General features: G+C 42.3%; 1 protein-coding gene across 2 annotated transcripts in view; it reads right to left on the bottom strand.

Moving 5' to 3' along the window:
- Nucleotides 1-424: 424 nt before the first annotated feature.
- Nucleotides 425-19745, bottom strand: part of LOC126175359 (coiled-coil domain-containing protein 22 homolog) — a 212214-nt gene continuing 192893 nt past the window's right edge. For both annotated transcript variants that reach the window (XM_049922110.1, XM_049922111.1), the window contains exon 11: nucleotides 425-3828. In XM_049922110.1, coding sequence (XP_049778067.1) covers nucleotides 3697-3828 — 132 coding nt within the window. In that variant the 3' untranslated portion in view covers nucleotides 425-3696. The remainder of the gene's footprint in view (nucleotides 3829-19745) is intronic.

Here is a 19745-nt window from a genome sequence, read left to right as displayed (position 1 = left end):
TTAAATCCTAAATATACAGCTGCTTTTCTCAAACTGATAAGTGACTGTCAAACTTTTCATGTGTCTTAGTCTCTCTCTCTCTCTCTCTCTCTCTCTCTCTCTCTCTCTCTCTCTCACACACACACACACACACACACACACACACACTTAATTATGTCCAAACGTTATTAAGAGATTATTGAGGAGCTCTCTAATACTGTGTAGAAAGTGCAGATGACTAGTTTTAATTGAAAAATGTAAAAAATTTATTAACACATAGGTATAAATAACAAACAAATCTCTTCTTGTATTGTCTCTGTACCACATCCAATTGCTACTGGAACCATTACTGACATAAATACAACAAACAAGAATAAAAATCAACAGTAAGTGAAAAAATACTCATTATGCTTCTCTTCAGCCAAGTTTAACAAGTTATTACAACTTCTTTCTTTTTTTTTTGCCGACTTGCTTTCAGAATGTTCTGCAACATCATGATTTGTTACTTGTTTGCTGGACATTTGTGAGAGCTACTTGAGTCATCTAGTACAGAATAACTATGAAACCAGTGCATCCTAGCAATAAAGTCAAGTCTTTTACAAAGACGAAAAGCAAATCGTATTGTTCTAAAGCATTTTTCTATTTTCCAAAAGAAAGGCTACTTCAGTGCCTTGAATTAGAAATTTCCAATCATTTGTAAAATATCAACCAAATTCAAAGGTTTCAGTGGTAAAAAATATCAACAACATAAATGGGAATTGTAAAGCTATTATGGCAACAAATAAGCATGAAAATATGACTCTCATTCACACGTGTTCAATTTGTCAGTTTAAATCTAGTATATTACTTCCAATACAACCAGAAATGGGGTACATATTCCACATTTCACCAATACTGACCACTATTCATTAACAGACAGTGTATTAAGGAGTTTCTCTTGCTAATTAACACCATTAGTACACAAGATACTCTACTTTCATACATGTTCACTTATGAGAACATTGTTTCCCCTTCTTCATGCATATAAATATCATCCTTATTAGAACACATCAGAACAAATTACAGACCTCTCGATGTTTCTGTATATAAATATTACATGTGATATGTATATTGCAACATGTTAACAAATTTATAGCAAAATAGCAGCATACAACATAATCACCATCAATGAAGAGAGATGATTTACCTAGGAATGTATCATTTACAACTCAACCATAACAAAATTTGCTCTAAGAAACACACACTTCAATTAATGGTGCATATCAGACAACATTACTTAGCATTTTCATCTGTAACTTCTCTCATTCACTTTCATACCACAGAATAAATCAACTGTAGTCACAAATACTTCATGAACAATATTAATGGCTGTGTAATTGTTATATGCCAGAATGAAGAAAGTATTTATACATAAGCTATGACCACACAAACGTGGAATTAAATGATTAACTGCTGTCATAACTGAGGCATTTAGGTGCAAATTTGCTCTTACTCATCTTTTTCCACTTTTTCCTTATTTGCACCACCACATTAACTAAAACTGAAAATAGCCATTCTGATTTTCTGTGTTAGTGACTACTTAAAAGTGAACTCAATCACAAACACTAACTTTAGTGGGCCATTCTCTTCCAAAAACACCTAACTGGAAAAGCCCAGTCTGCTGAAAAATTCAAGTAACTGAAAATATGTTTACATCATAAAGTTTCAATTCGTCTGTTTTTCATAGCTTCACATTTCAGAAACTCTCACTTTAAATGTCACTGACAGCTTGTGTAATATTGAATAATTTACATGCTGTTTACAGCTGACTCCCAACCCCACTGCAATGTTTGAAACAGTAAATTCCACTATTTGTATGAATAAATTAGCATCATAGCTTTTTGAATACAGACAATTCAAATCATACTAAATAACAAAGTAGTTATCTAAACAAATGATCAAAACTTGAATATAAACATCAAATCATAATCTACCCCATCACAACAATTGTTCAAGTGAGTCACAAGGTCTTTTTCCCCACTATTAGCTTAGTTAGTAAAGCTCCCAGCTCCCCCCACTGGCAAGAAAATGTTCATCAACAACAGAATCAAGATCATAAAACATGCAAGCAGCAATTGATTAACATGATCACTGATTCAGCTGGTAGTAGCAATGCCAGTACTGGCTGATGCCTTGCCTGGAGAACAAGAAATTTGTGAGTCTGTAATATGAAATTGCAAAATCAGTATTGTCTGAGCAAATAGAAGTTACTTAATTCCATCATTAATGCCTTTAAAAACACAAATTCCCAGTCTAAACATTCCATGCCCCAAGCTTTAGTTGGTAGCACACGGTGCATTAGCTGCGGAAAACTCAAAACTCATCAACAATTCTTTAGATACATACTGAATTATCATAGTCTCCCTTCATTACTCTTACATCACTTTGTAGAATACTTCAAAAAACACTCAAATTACATTATTTCATCAGTTCAACCAATAAAAAGTAGATTAGCTAATATTTACACAAACAAAACATTCTTCTTATGGTAAACCATACACAGTGATATTTATATTAATCTTTTACACAATTTGCGCAGTTGAAAATAATTCCAGTTAATAATATTTGGAAACAAAAGTACTTAAATGCTGAGTTCTCCATTAGCTTAGCTGCTTGTTAACATGATTCACCTACCTAATTATGTTCTGTGACATAAACACCTCCCACAGCCTGATATAAATACACATAAGAACATTCTGTAAATGTCCAAATGTTTCCATATAAGAATAGCCTTTTTTTCCCTTTCAGTGCTAGAAACTGTGACTGCTGTGTAGCAAAAATACGAGAATGTAGTGAAAAAGGCTGGGAAACAACTTTGAAATTTTTATGGCATCTGGTACTGTGGTAAATTTGTAGCCACTAATCCTGAGGATCACTATATAAATATTTGCATCTCCTTCTCATGTGCTGATCAGATACACACACATCTGCCTTTTCATCTTCCTTTTCTGGTTGTTTAGGCCTTGTACCTACCACATGTACTGGCTGATTCTTCTCCTGCTGAACACCATACCCTTTCCTACACAATAATTTTCATTACACTAATCCATAATCACACTTCTCACAAAGTAATCTAATGAAGCTGCCAGAAAGCATATTATTTAATCTTCATTACAAAATGGAGTTATATTACAGAAGCACCATACAAGCAATGTGATGTGAAAGTGAATGTTATCATGTGGTAATTTACAATATTACACTTCAACAAAGCTGTTGCACAGTCAATAACAAAAACTGATTTTCTACTGTCTATATCCATTTAAAATTGTAAGTGCTGTTTGCAAGAGAACAATTTCTGCAAATAAGAAAACAGCAGCATTTCCCATAAGGCACTTTTTCTACAAGTATTCTGTATGTAACTATTGTAAATATATGTACATGTTTCATCATTTCTCAATCACGATGTAATATATCACAATACCTCAATGAGGTGACATTATATGTTGCTAATATGTTTCAGTCTAAAACATAGTTCTGTTTAACAAATAATTATATGTGATTCTACTGAAATTCGACAGTCACCGGATTGGCCTATAGTGCAGACACTTGCACTGGGGGGAAAAAAAGTCTGCAGTTTTTAATAAACCATATTGCATCAATATTATCATAAATTTTATTCTACAGCTAGCTTAACCATGAGCTATTAACATGCATGAAATGTGAATTGTTGCACCAACTTCAAACTTGATTTGTTTGAGCTTTAGATTTCAGTTGTGCTGTAAGAGCAGCATTTTCTTGCTGCATCTGTCGCAAGTCAGCAGAAACTCTCTCCAAATTGGATCCAACATTCTTTGCAGTTTCAGTTTCTATCTGGAAGTCAACAAACGTTTTTTGAAATAAATGAGATGAAAAATCTATCCACATAAAGTGTACAGTTCCAATAAAATTATAAATAATTTTTAACTTAATAAACATCAAAGCAACAACATAATTCCTCAGCTAATAAAGCATTTAATCACTTGCAGCTCTAAATACCAAGCACTTTTTGGCAGCAACAAAGCACCATCTATGCATATGGATGATATTTTGGCATCAGTACAGCCATTGTGACCAATGGCTTTCGTATTATTGCAGCAATGAGAAAGACCCTTCAAACCAGATTAACTCCATCACACCATTGGTCAATTATAAAGGCAGGATAGCTACACCTTAGTCTTTGATTCTTCTGCATAAATATATGATGGGTGTATTTGAGTCCATTTAGATGAGGCACGTAAGAATTTGACATAAAAACTCCAATGTATAAATAAATGTAGCTATTTTTGGGAAAGAAATATAAACTAAACCTTCTCCCATTACAGTTAAAAAAATAGGCTGACCTGCAGGGGACTCCTGTGGTGATCTATTACTTTGCCCAGTGGCCTATGGTCAATGGCGGATAATTGCTTCTTACAACAGTACAGAATAAAGTAAATTACCATGAGAAGTACCTACATAATAACCTTTTGTAGTGTGATAATTAGTTTTGTTAAAAATGTTTCATGCCATGTGTTTCACTAATGTAAATCATACAGCACATCTTCAGACTGAAGGTGGAGACTGATAAACCAACTGTGGCAGGCAGTGCAAGCATTCCAGGCATGTACTTATGTAAAACTAGGCAGCTTGGAATGTGTATGACTTTAGCAAGAATTTAACTTCAAGGTACCATGGATCTCAAAACACTGACCAAGGTTGTGAGTCAACTTGGTAAATTCGGTAGATTTGTTATCTGGGATGAACAGACTATAAAAGACTAGCCAAGGCAAAGGGTGACTGGGAGGAATTCACTGGCTCAGTCTCCAGGACTGAGGATGAGCGTGAAGCCCTATGACCAGCTGCTTTTGAGCTCTTCAGCCACTGGTGGGTGTCATCTTTCCCACAAGCAGAAACCTGAAAAGGGAGTGACCCAAGGGACCCCTTCCTAGCGAGAGAAGCCAAAGAAGATTTCTGATTCTCCAGCTTAGAAGTGGGGACAGACATTCCTCATGGTTGGGATGGGGGGAGCAACATGGAGGGAAATGCCCCCCACCATCAAGGGGGCAGTTGTAGTCTTCTGGCTCTGAGAGGTGACTGGGGTTGGCGGAGCTGATAGTGCCAGAACTGTTGTAGTGGCGGCGTAAGACGATGTCATACGTACAGGATGCAGGCGTTCAAATTTCCTCTTAGCCTCAGTGTAGGTCAGTCGGTCCAGGGTCTTGTACTCTATGATTTTCCTTCCTTTCTGGAAAGTCCTGCAGTCTGGCGAGCAATGCGAATGGTGCTCCCCGCAGTTGACACAGATGGGAGGCGGGGCACATGGAGTATTGGGATGTGATGGGCATCCACAATGTCGACATATGATGCTGGAAGTACAGCGGAAGGACATATGGCTGAACTTCCAGCACTTAAAGCACCATACAGGGGGAGAGATATAGGGCTTTACATTACAGCGGTAGACCATCACTTTGACCTTCTCAGGCAATGCATCACCCACAAAAGCCAAGATGAAGGCACCGGTGGCAACCTGATTATCCTTCGGACACTGGTGGACACACCGGACAAAACGTACATCTCGCCACTCTAAAGTAGTGCGCAGCTTGTCAGACTGCAAAAGAAGGTCCCTGTGAAATATGATTCCCTGGACTATATTTAAGCTCTTATGGGGCGTGATGGCTACAGAAACATCCCCCAGCTTGTCACAAGTGAGTAACTCCCGTGACTGGGCAAAGGGTGCTGTTTTGATCAAGACTGACCCAGATCTCACTTTGGAAATACCTCCGACTCCCAAAACTTGCCCTCTAAATGCTCACAAAAAACTGAGGCTTCATTGTCATGAAAGATTCCGCATCAGCTCTTGAACATACGAGGTACTGGGGCAAATAAGATCCGCTGCCATCCTTAGGCTGACATTCCTCCCACGGTGTGGCCAGGGAGGGGAATGATTTGGGGTCGTACTTCTGTGCATTGAATTGAGCTCATGAACACTTAAGAGACTGCTGGTGTTTCACCACTAGGAAGAGATGATGGATACGATTCATCACGTGTTATCTGCCCTGATGCCACCCACTCTGACCAGAGGCCCTCCCCACGGGTGCCACCCAGCTGCAGCAAAGGCCACCTGTCAGGATGGCCATTGCCGGGAGTCCCAATGCGCCAGGGGGATGAGCATCTACCCCTTGGCATACATGGGGAGTTAACGGCACAAGCATCAGCAGAGCAATCCCTGTGTTGTCGGTGGGCTACAACCAACAGGGTATATGGTGGCCCCACCACAACGGACTGGCCATCTTGCTGGATATCAGGTGCAAAGAGGTCCATGGTTATCGTCAACGCAGAAAGCGACACTGCATAGTGCATGGTCGATAACACATTCAGGAAGGTGTCCTCATCCGAGAGATGGAGAATGAGTGGGACTGAAATGTGACGACAAGAAAGTGGGCTAAAGATCTCAATACACGATGGACACGATGCACCATGTAAAGCAGCCTTCCCCAATTGGCTCACACTTCGGCAAAATTTTGAAGAATGGAGGTCAAACCCTACAGGGGACCATCACAGAGGCCAAAATGTGTGAGACTCCTTTTAGTCGCCTCTTATGACAGGCAGGACTACCTCAGGCCTATTCTAACACCCTGGACCCACAGCAGGTTACCACTATTGATACATCCTTGATACATCCTTCTACACCCTTAACATTTGTCCTCTAGCCATTCCTGCTTAGCCATTTTGCACTTCTTGTCAATCTCATTTGTATTCCTTTTCACCTGCTTCATTTACTGCATTTTTTTTTATTTTCTCCTTTCATCAAATAAATTCAATATCTCTTGTGTTACCCAAGGTTTTCTGCTGGTCCTCATCTTTTTACCTACTTGTTCCTCTGCTGCCTTCACTATTTCATCTCTTAAAGTTACCCATTCTACTTCTACTGTATTCCTTTCCCCTGTGCTTGTCAATCATTCCCTAATGCTCCCTCTGAATCTCTCTACAGCTTCTGGTTTTTTCAGTTTATCCACATGCTCTCTCCTTAAATTCCCACCATTTTGCAGTTTCTTCAATTTTAATCTGCAGTTAAAACCAATAAATTGTGGTCAGAGTCCATATCTGCAGCTGGAAATGTCTAACAATTTAAAACCTGGTTCCCAAATCTCTTGTCTTACCATTATATAATCTATATGAAAACTTCCAGTGTCTCCAGGTCTCTTCCATGTATACAACTTTCTTTCACGATTCTTAAACCAAGTGTAACTAGTATTAAGTTATGCTCTGCGCAAAATTCTGCCAGACAGCTTTCTCTTCCATTCCTTTCTCCCAGTCAATATTCACCTACCACTTTTCCTTCTCTTCCTTTTCCTACTATCGAATTCCAGTCTCTCATCACCCTAAATTTTTCAGCTCCCTTAAGTACATGAATATTTCGTTTATCTCAACATACGTTTCCTCTCAATCTCCAGCTCATCTGCGGAGCTAGTTTGCACATAAACTTATGCAACTGTGGTGGGTGTGGCATTCTTGTCTCTCTTGGCTACAATACTGCATTAACTTTGCCGTTCATAGTAGTTTATCCACATTCCTATTTTATTATTCATTATTAAATCTACTCCCATATTACCCCTATTCGATTTTGTATTTATAACCCTATATTCACCTGACCAGGAGTCTTGTTCCTCCTGCCACCAAACTTCACTACTTCCCACTATATCTAACTTTGACCTATCCATTTCCCTTTTTAAATTTTCTAACCTACCTGCCTGATTAATGGATCTGACATTCCATGCTCCAATTCATAGAACGCAAGTTTTGTTTCTCCTGATAACGACATCCTCCTGTATAGTCCCTGCCTGACGATCCAAATGAGGGACTATTTTACCTCCGGAATATTTTACCCAAGAGGATGCCATCATCATTCAACCATACAGCAGAGCTGCACGCCTTCGGGAAAAATTGTGGCTGAAGTTCCCCCTTGCTTTCATCTGTTTGCAATACCAGCACAGCAAGGCCGTTTTGGTTGATGTTACAAGGCCAGATCAATCAATCATCCATACTGTTGCACCTACAACTACTGGAAAGGCTGCTACCCCTCTTCAGGAACCACATGTTTGTCTGGCCTCTGTTTTGGGTTTGGTTGCACCTACGGTATTGCTATCTGTATAACCGAGGCACGCAAGCCTTCCCACCAATGGCAAGGTCCAGGGTTAATGGGGGAGGGGCACAGTGCCGCTAAGAATAGAAACTCTTCTCCAAATTTCAACTTTCTATCCTTAGTTTCTATGGCTAAGAACAGAAACTTGAGATTGGCAAAGGTGTGGATCTTATACTGTAGGCATCATGTAAGGAGGGATTTTTTGAAATTCCATCTCTAAGGTGGTGAAACAGGGGATGAAGGGGTTTTTTGAAAAATGTCATGCCATTACAGAAATTTTGAAGCTAGACCTACGAAAATTAGAATATGGTTTCTCTGTCAGAAATAAAGAAATACTTCTTTCAGCATTTTTGAAAATTTAACCCTATTGGAGTGAAATAGTGGGTGGAAGCTGTTTTTGAAAATATATTATTATTAAAGAACTACTAAAGTAGTTTTAAAGCTCCATCTCTGGACGTTGGTATCTAACTTCTTGATTACAAACATTAAATATATATATATATATATATGTTTCAGTGCTTTTTGAAACTGAATGCAAAGTGAGAGAAAAAGGGAATGAACTTTTTTATGAAAATACTTTATTATGAAAGCATTCTAACAGCTAAATCTATGAAAATTTGAATTTCGCTTCTCAGAAATAAAAAAATTTGTTTCTCCGTTTTTGGAAAGTCAACCCCTACAGGGGTGAAATGACGGATGAAAGCTTTAATGGAAATACTTCACTGTGCCAGCATTTTTGAAGCTAAATCTGTGAAAAGTCGTATTTCACTTCTCTGTTAGAAATAAAACACACACGTCACTGTTTTTGGAAATTCAACCCCTAAGGAGATGAAATAAGAGTCAGACTGATTCACTGACTCAGCACCATCCAGCCCAAACCACTAAGGATGGAATCTTGAAGTTTGGAGAGGGTCTGGACCTTATACTCTAGGCATCATTTAAGAAAAGATTGTCCAAAATTCCACTCCTTATGCATTGATGCAGGGGATGAAAGGCTTTCTGAAAGTACGTCACTATTAAAGAAATTTCGAAGCTAGAACTACAAAAATTGGTATTTGGTTTCTCAGTCAGAAAATAAAAAAATGTGTCTCAGTGTTTTTAGGAAATTCAACCACTAAAGGGGATAAAACGTGTGTGTGTGTGTGTGTGTGTGTGTGTGTGTGTGTGTGTGTGTGTGTGTGTGTGTGCGCGCGCGCAAGCGCGCGCGCGCACTGTGTCTTGTCTAATTCTGATGAAGCCCTTTTTGGCCAAAAGCTTACTTGTTTGACAGGTGTTTTTTTTTTTTTTTCTTTTTTTTCTAGCTGTGACTCGGCATCTATGCTATATGAGTAGTAATCTATCTGTTTCATAATATTGCATTATTCCATCGTGGATTTTAAATAAGTCAGTGTGTTTATGTATATAGAGCACAACAGCAATCCTATCACATATGTGAGAACATATTCTGTATACTCAGACCTTTGTTACCCATTTGCAGTGGGCCACTCTGTCAAACACTTTCCAGAAATCTATAAATATGGAACCTGTGTAGTGCCCTTAAAACAAGGTTGCATGACATCAAGTGATAAAAGGGCAGGACGAGTTTCAAATAAGCGACGCTTTCTAAATCCCTATTGATATTATGGACAAAAGCTTTTCTGTCTCAGGAAAATTTATTATATTTGAACTTACAAATTACTCAAGAATTCTCCAGCAAAGCAATGTTAAGGATATTGGCCTGTAATTTGCAAGTCCAATATTTTATTCTCCTCACTTACAGGAGTCACCTACTCTTTCTTCCTGTCACCTGGGACTTTGCAATGGGCACAAGATTCACAATAAATTCTAGCTTAGTACAAGCCCTATGCCAAAGAGTACTCCCTTTGTAGCTGAACTGCAATTCAATCCAAACCTGCTGATTTATTTGTTTTCAAATATTTTAGTTGGTTCTCAGTGCCAAGGATTCCTTCTTCTATGTATTCCATACATAAGCTGTAACAGAGTAAGTTGGAACCATCTACTTCTTGTTAAATCATTCCTGACAGTAATTATATGTTTCTTCTTTATTTCATCTCATTTTATGACTGACACAATGTGACTATTCCACTGATTAGCTACTTTATTACTCAATCAGAGAATTGTGAGGATTTATTACTCACAATGTAATTTCCCAATTATTGACAACAACAGGTCAGTTAAGTACTTGGAAGTTATTTTGATATTACGATGTCTACAATTTAAGACGTTCCACAAACACATGGAAATAGGGTTTGAGGTGGGCTAACAAAATGGCTCTGAGCACTTTGGGACTTAGCTGCTGTGGTCATCAGTAGAAGTGGGCTAACAAGTAGTTCTGACTGAAGTGTTATACTTCAAGTTAAAGACACCAGCCTCTCTACTTAGCGAACGCCATACTTTGAAAGTTATTCAAAATTAAAGTTTTGTCTTCCACCATGTTCCATTTTTAACTGTAATTATTTCAAAAATGCAAGAATCATGACTCCATGTGGAAATGTACATGGTATTCACAATATAGTCCACATAATTATAATTTTCCAAAGTTTTCAGTTATCCAACAGACAGTTAAATCTTATTACTCCATGGTTCATTGTAATTCCATATGTGCTATTTTTGCTCTTTCTCCTCATTATAAATCAAAATGTAATCACAAATTTGAATTAGTCACAGACTTTTCTATAAATAGTTTTACTGAACAATCCTTCAGGCAGTACATGTTTAGTTATCAACATGCGAACATATAAGTGTTAAAGCCAGTTCTCATTTAGCAACCAACATATGAACAATGCTTTAGTCTGCCCTGGATTAGTTATCAAAATGCAAACATTCACATGGGATGAACAAAAGTATGAAAACACCGAAAATATAACACATTACTATGCCTAATACAGTGTAGGAAACCTGTTGTCATTCAAAACAGCTTCCAGATATCTTGGAATGGATATGTGAAAGTTCCATGTGGCTTTCAAGTGAATCGTATACCATTCTCACAGCACAATAGTGTCAAGTTCAGGTAACGATGATGGAGGTGGACAGTGGGCATGCACCTTTCTCTCCAAATAAGACCACAAAAGCTCTACACTACTGAGATTTGGTAACTGTGGTAGCCAGGGGAGATGTGACAATTCATCCTTGTGCTCACAAAATCTGTCCTAGATGATGAGAACTGTGTATACAGGGGACCACTCGACTTTGAGCACAGCGTCACCACTAGGACACGAACAATGAACTATGGGATGGACTTGATCAGTCAAAATAGTCTCATAGTCTTTGGCAGTAATGTGACCTTGCAGAGTACCCATGGGGACCATGGAGTACCACAATTACCACAATACGGCTGCCCAAACCATCACCCAACCCTCACCATGTTCCACTCTTGGGACATAAACTTGACAAGAACTTGGAAACAGTGTGCAACAAGACTTGTCTGACAAAACACCTTTGTTCCACTGCTCCATAGTCCAGAATTTATGGGTTCATTACTACTTTTTTCTTTCTAGGCATCACTGATGAACGGTGTTTGGAATTCCAGCTCGCACTTCTTATGGAACTTCTACCACGTTGTTTCAGTGCTGCATTGACTTTTGAAACTGCCATCATCATAATTTTCATCTCAATGCTCTTCAATGGCCATCTGTCACAATCAATCACCATAAACTTTCGTCCACATTGTGACTTGGTGGGTGATGTTTCTCTGCCCTCCCTGTATGTGGTATAGATCTTCTGTACAGTGAATACACCTAACACTTTGGCCACCAAGGTTGCAGAAGTACCTACCATACAAGGACCAACAATTTTCCCATGTTTGAATTCACTTAGCTCCAACATAATGCATTCACAAATAAATAGAACACTGTTATAACCATGACTGACAGCTGCAATGTATTGAGGACATTGTACAGGTGCCGTTTGTAGTCAAATACAACAGTGCAACCTTCAGGCTTGGCTAGCATCTGCGTTTATGTTTAAGCACGCATTTTTTGTGATGTTTCCATCTTCATCTTTTTGCCCCACCCCTGTTGATGTAAACATCTTTGTGAGATTTCGCTGAGGTAGTCTGCAGTAGTTTCAATGTCAACATTTCCAATTTAGTATTACCATCAGGTTCTGATCAGCTACCCAAATGTGAAGAGCTTAAATGTGTACTGAATATGCAAGTAAACATAAATTATGTTGGTTTTCTGTCAGAACTGTATAGCTAAAGAATACTGAATATGTGCGTTCATGGACAAATCTTTCAAAATGGAATGTACATACTGTAGTAGCCACCAGAAAGATCGCGGGAGGCGCACATTGGCACGGCGCGTCATGGACGGTAGTTGCCGCAAGTAGAGTCCCGTCCACCAGAGGGCACGCGAGAATTCGGACGCGCCCTCTGCCGGCGTAACAACAAGAACAACAACAACAACAACTCCGGGAGGACAGGCTGAGCGCAGTCAGTCAACATCGGGCATGCCTAGGACACAGTCTCGGTCTACGCTAAGTGAAGTGCGACGTAACGTGAACAGTGTTACTACACAATTGGCAACGAGTAGGGTCGTTCTTTCGCGTGTTGCGTCGTCGTTCCGGTTTCGCAGTTTCTCCACGGCATGGAGGATTTGGTGCGGGTTTTGGTTGCGCAGCAGACGGAGCTCATGGCCACCATGAAACAAGTGCTTCCGGCGTTGCTCTCCACGCCGTCTGCTCCGGCGCTGTTCCCTCCTCCCTTTCCCCCGTATGACGAGACGGCGGAGGATTGGGACGCATATGAACATCGCCTTCGGCAGCATTTCCAGGCGTTTCATGTTGCCGATGCGGAGGTATGTCGTGCTCTCTTCTTGTCTTGGATATCTCCCTCGCTGTATCAAGTTTTGCGGCAGCTAGCGCCGTTGCAGGAACCCTCGTCCTTGTCTTTTGACGCATTGTGTTTTTCTATCGCTGACACCATACAGTTGGTCTCCGAAGACGTTCCCTATCACTCATTGGAATCTTTGATCTCAGACTTTCCAGATATTTTTGAGGAGGGCCTGGGGCGTGTTTCAGATTTTGAAGCTCACTTAACGTTGAAGGCGTCGGCTCGCCCGCGTTTTCTACGCGCGAGGCAGATCCCCTTGGCTCTCCGCCCTCAGGTAAAGGAAGAGCTAGACCGGCTGACAGCCCTAGGGGTCGTTCTTCCCATTTCTTCCAGTGAGTGGGCTTCGCCCCTCGTTATTGTCAAGAAGCCCTCGGGAAAATTACGTCTTTGTGGCGATTTTAAGGCCACCATTAATTCCCAATTGGTGGTAGACACCTATCCTTTGCCTCGTGCTGATGAATTGTTCTCCGCCGTGGCGGGAGGCCACTATTTTTCGAAAATCGATCTGTCAGAGGCTTATCATCAGATACCACTTGATGAGGACTCCAAACGGCTGGCAGTCGTCAACACCCCGTTTGGCCTTTACCAATACCAGCGGTTGGCTTTTGGAATATCCAGTGCCCCGGCGATATTCCAGCGTTATCTTGAGCATGTCACGTCGACAATCCCTCATTGTATTAATTACCTGGATGACATAATTGTCACGGGCCGCAGCACGACGGACCACTTGCACAACCTTCGCACCCTCTTTCTCAAATTCAGGTCTGTGGGCTGGCGTTGCAACCTTCAGAAGTCAACCTCCTTCCAACCGTCCATTGAGTATGTGGGCTACACCATCTCTCGGCATGGCATCCAGCCACTAGGAAGTTTGGTCCAAGGTATCGTCAACCTTCCTCGGCCCACATCGCTGAAGGAGTTACAAGCTTTTTTAGGCAAGATAGCCTATTACCACCGGTTCATTCCCAGGGCTTCCACTATAGCCCACCCCCTGTACTGCCTTCTGCACAAGGGTGTTCCTTTTGATTGGTCGCCTGCATGCGAGCGAGCGTTCACCTCGTTGAAGGGCCTCCTCACGTCAGCCCCTTGTTTGGCTACTTTTGATCCCCATAAGCCGTTGGTCCTGGCTACAGATGCTTCGCAGTATGGGGTGGGGGCGGTCCTGGCCCATCGCAAAGCAGATGGTTCCGAGCAACCACTGGCGTTTGCGTCGAAAACGCTTAGTCCCGCGCAGGCCCATTACTCCCAGGTGGAAAAAGAGGCTTTGGCCATTGTCTACGCTGTTACCAAGTTTCACCCTTTCTTGTATGGCACGAAGTTTCAGTTAATCACTGACCATAAGCCGTTAATATCGTTATTTGGCCCCGCCTCTCAGATTCCGGATAGGGTGGCCCACAGACTACAGCGCTGGGCCTTGTTCCTCTCTAAGTACCATTATGACATTCGTTTTCGCCCTACAGGCCAGCATGCCAACGCCGACGCTCTTTCCCGTCTTCCGGTGGGCCCGGACCCTACATTTGATCGAGAGGAGATTATGTGTTTTCATTTGGATGTGGCGTCCCGCCAGGCGGTTGATGGCTTCCCGATCACTAGTTCTCGAGTCGCCAGGGAAACGGCGGCTGACCCGGTTCTCCGGCAAGTAGTTCGCCTCATTCAGCAGGGGTGGTCGTCCCGCCCTCCGGGCCGGGCCTCGGACCCTCTTCGTAATTATTTTCTTCTACGAGACCGTCTCTCGGTCTTGGAAGGAGTTCTCCTTCTGGCTACCGATGATACAGCTCCTCGCGTGGTTGTTCCTGCAAGTTTACGACGGGAGGTCCTCAAGTTATTACATGCGGGGCACTGGGGTGTTTCCCGTACTAAAACCTTGGCTCGCAGACATGTGTACTGGCCCGGTATTGACAGAGAAATTGAGCACTTGGTGGCCGCCTGTTCCCAGTGTGCGAGCCAACAAGCATCTCCCAGGGCAGCGTTCTCTTCATGGCCGCCAGCAACCCAGGCGTGAGAACGTGTTCACATCGATTTTGCGGGGCCGTTTCTCAATGGTTTTTGGCTCATTGTCATTGATGCTTATTCCTGATTCCCATATGTGGTTCGCTGCTCCTCAACCACTTCAGACGTTGCAATCCAGGCACTAGCAAAAATCTTTTCTGTGGAAGGTCTGCCAATCACCCTGGTCTCGGACAATGGACCGCAGTTTCTTTCGCAGACCTTCCAGGATTTTTGTAGGCGCTTCGGTATTCGGCACGTTTGCTCTCCCCCCTTCCATCCACAATCGAATGGGGAAGCTGAGCGCATGGTGCGCACCTTTAAGACGCAGATGAAAAAGTATGTGCACGAATTTCCTGCAGAGGAAGCATTGACGTTTTTCTTGACGGCATACCGGACCACACCAATGGGAGACCGCAGCCCCGCAGAGCTCCTCCATGGGTGTCAACCTAGGACTCTGCTGCACCTCCTCCAGCCTGGTCCTCGCCAGTCTTCCCAAAACGGAGTACCTGGCTTTCCACTGGGTATGTCAGTCTGGGCCCGTGGGTTTGGTCGCAATCCACGTTGGATACCGGCGGTGGTCCTGCACCGACATGGCCGCCGGCTCTATACCTTGCAGGTGGGGGACCGGGTGGTACGTCGTCACCAAAATCAGCTACGTCCACGTTCGGGCACCCACCCTCCGACCTCTCGGACACCGGCTTCCCCATTGCCGGCACCTGTATTGGTTTCACAAGGGACGTTACCTCCTCTCCCCGCTGTGACTCTGCCGCACTGTGATGGTTCTCAGCCTTGGCAGCCTCCAGTGGCTCCAGCAGCGGCATCGCCGTCATTCGAGCTGCCCCAGCGAGAGCCGGCCCCCCTAGCCAGCCCGGTTTCGCAGGGGGCTAGTTCCCCTGTGGTCGTCCCTTCCCCTTCGTCCCCGCCACTGGGTCTTGCCCCTCCTGAGGTGGAACAGGATCCAGAGTTCGACAGCTTGTCGCCCGTTCTGTCCCGGGCTCCGGTTGTGGGATGACGGGGCCTCTTCGTGTGGGTCACTTCCAGCCGTATTCGAAGGTTCCGGCTCGAGGGTTGGCAGATTCCCTCGACTCCGGCCATCCCATGGATGTGGAGGTCATCGCTCCTGCCCGACGCTCCACCTTCCGACGCAGTGGATCACAGTGGCTTCACCCCCCGAAGGAGGAGGAGTGTAGTAGCCACCAGAAAGATCGCGGGAGGCGCACATTGGCACGGCGCGTCATGGACGGTAGTTGCCGCAAGTAGAGTCCCGTCCACCAGAGGGCACGCGAGAATTCGGACGCGCCCTCTGCCAGCGTAACAACAAGAACAACAACAACAACTCCGGCAGGACAGGCTGAGCGCAGTCAGTCAACATCAGGCATGCCTAGGACACAGTCCCGGTCTACGCTAAGTGAAGTGCGACGTAACGTGAACAGTGTTACTACACATACTAACCTGAGACAAATATACTATATAAATTATCGTGTACCAGCTGATCATCATAATAGTTTGTGTGTTAATAAATGGGGAAACCGTCAAATTAACTAATGCAGTGCATCACTTGTAATTTCAAACTTGTCATTAATCCAAATTACATTAAGACTAGGAGAGCAGCTCTAACAGAGGTAGTCACATAACAGAATCTGTGCAATGGTCAACTATGGAATGTTTGTATGATCCTTTTGTGTGAATGATATTGTTTGAATGTTAAATTTAAAATTTCAGCTTCCCTTTTGCTGTATTCTATTGCCACACAAGACTCATCAACAAATGACTAAACAGAAGCCATCAAACTTACTTAATGATTTCACATAGCACCAGAATATTCTCACATTCTCAGCAAGCACTTTAGCTCAAATTTAATGGTGGAAGTAGTAGTATGCTTCACACAGATCTTTTTATAGATGCAGGAATTTTTACTAATACCTGTTTGTCAACATTTCCGCATTCCTCTTTGGAGTGAGAATGCAGCAATAACTACTTCCTTCGAATTTTCCACATTTTGCTATTAAATCACAGTGGATATTTACATTCGTAACACACTTATTCAGCACATATTTCTCCAGAATGCAATTTACAATAAGTTTAAAGTTTTGCCACAATTCTTCTATGTCCAACATATTTGAACTAAATGATGTCTGTTCATTGAGTTAAGTAGGATGCTAACAGCTGCTTCTCTGCTTTTTCCAGCATGAAAATTCTATCATTCTCCATGGATTTATTTTCTTTAGTAACCACTGTCATTATGACACCATTATCACTCATTCCTGTTTCTATAATGACACTGTGGATAAGGTCAGGCCCAACTGTAGCAACAAGGTATAAAATATTTCCACTGCATGTGAGTAGTTGAACTAGCTGCTGAAGACAGTTTTTCAGATAATCTATTCACAGCTACTTGACAAAACTGTCTGTCAATATCGCCTGCAGTGAAACCATAGATGTTCAAGTCTATACTCTGTAGGTTAACGTCACATCTAACTAATATTGTATGATTGGTGTACTTCAGCATTACCAAGTGTAGACTTTCTTTGAATGATTCTATAACTTTTACAATGGAATCTGGCAGCTGGTAAAAATATCTAATGATAAAGTTGCCAGAATGAGATTTTCACTCTGCATTGGAGTGTGCGCTATGAAACTTCCTGGCAGATTAAAACTGTGTGCCGGACCAAGACTTGAACTCGGGACCTTTGCCTTTCAGATCGCTCCGGATAGTAACTCCTAAGTATTTTACGGTCGTTACCGCTTCCAATGATTTACCACCTATGGCATAATCGTACTGGAATGGATTTCTGCCCCTATGTATGCGCATTATATTACATTTATCTACGTTTAGGGAAAGCTGCCAGCTGTCGCACCATGCATTAATCCTCTGCAGGTCTTCCTGGAGTACGTACGAGTCTTCTGATGTTGCTACTTTCTTGTAGACAACCGTGTCATCTGCAAATAGCCTCACGGAGCTACCGATGTTGTCAACTAAGTCATTTATGTATATTGTAAACAATAAAGGTCCTATCACGCTTCCTTGCGGTACTCCCGAAATTACCTCTACATCTGCAGATTTTGAACCGTTAAGAATGACATGTTGTGTTCTTTCTTCTAGGAAATCCTGAATCCAATCACAAACCTGGTCCGATATTCCGTAAGCTCGTATTTTTTTCACTAAACGTAAGTGCGGAACCGTATCAAATGCCTTCCTGAAGTCCAGGAATACGGCATCAATCTGCTCGCCAGTGTTTACGGCACTGTGAATTTCTTGGGCAAATAGGGCACTGATTACGTATTTGTTTATATGTTCAGATGTGCTAACAAAACTAACGGGGTTCTATTTAAAAAACGTAGGTTTGTGTTAAAAAACATACTTCCGTGCATTTTTGTATGGTTTGTATTAAACAATTACACTAGCCCCTCTCCTCACGTTCGGTCTGTGGAATCGGTTCGTCAGTATTTGATGTGGTTTACGAAATATATCCAGCGGTAACGTTAGGTGACACACCCTGTATATATTACTTGCTCCGGACACTGTGAGAGGGCTGTACAAGCAATGATCACATGCACGGCACAGCGGACACACCAGGAACCGCGGTGTTGGCCGTCGAATGGCGCTAGCTGCGCAGCATTTGTGCACCGCCGCCGTCAGTGTCAGCCAGTTTGCCGTGGCATACGGAGCTCCATCGCAGTCTTTAACACTGGTAGCATGCCGCGACACCGTGGACGTGAACCGTATGTGCAGTTGACGGACTTTGAGCGAGGGCGTATAGTGGGCATGCGGGAGGCCGGGTGGACGTACCGCCGAATTGCTCAACACGTGGGGCGTGAGGTCTCCACAGTACATCGATGTTGTCGCCAGTGGTCGGCGGAAGGTGCACGTGCCCGTCGACCTGGGACCGGACCGCAGCGACGCACGGATGCTATGATGTATCATGCAGCGTAACTTGCTGTGACAGTGCGAGAGAGAGACAAAGATATTGTTTATTACTCTGTGGCGGTCAGCGCTCACATAATTATTCTTAGGATATAGTTTTTTGTTTTGTTCTTGTTAAGAGTAATTTGAGGAGAGGAGAGCCATTCTTGTGATGTAAAAATCGACGCCATTGCGAGTTTGTGATTCATATTGTAAAATATAAGTGCATATGGAAGGAAATCAGTTAATAGAACAATAAAAATATTGTTCATTTCAAGAAGGTACGTCTTATTATACACCCAGCGATATACTGCCATTGTGATCTACTAATATCCCACAGCTGAGAACAGTTCCGACGGGAGCGTTCAGTTCTAGTGAAATAGTTCGATGTTTTCTTCGGAAAAGAAGTCACTTCATGGATCATTCAAATCCACAATAGTAACTGGACATTTCTCAGAACTGAAAGCAATCTGATTGCTATGCAACAGAGCCCCGAAGAATATTTCTCCGTACTTTGGTTACCACTTTCAGCTCAACACGGTATCTGCAGCATCTGGAGCAGATTTCTACAACAGCGGAAGAGTGTAATCGCTATCAGTTTCACACACCGCCCTGTGTACGCTGTATGTATTTACCCACAACAGTGAACAAACAGTTACTCACACACATAGAAGTCAATACTAGGTGGTGTGGAGAACCATTTCAGTATAAAGGCCCTGTAGAGCTAAATAGTAATTAGCCTAGTAATAATAGGAGTCATTATAAATGTCTACCGTTAGACAGGACACGATCCTGATACAACACTCATAGTGAACATGAAATATAACCATGTTAGTAATTTAGTAATTAATGTTTCATTGTGTGTATATATGTCTAGTTTTATAGAGTAACTACATTATGGTCCT

The sequence above is a fragment of the Schistocerca cancellata genome, chromosome 3, assembly GCF_023864275.1.
Source record: "Schistocerca cancellata isolate TAMUIC-IGC-003103 chromosome 3, iqSchCanc2.1, whole genome shotgun sequence".
In the NCBI taxonomy this organism is placed as follows: Eukaryota; Metazoa; Arthropoda; class Insecta; order Orthoptera; family Acrididae; genus Schistocerca; species Schistocerca cancellata.
This window is presented reverse-complemented; position numbering and strand designations above follow the sequence as displayed.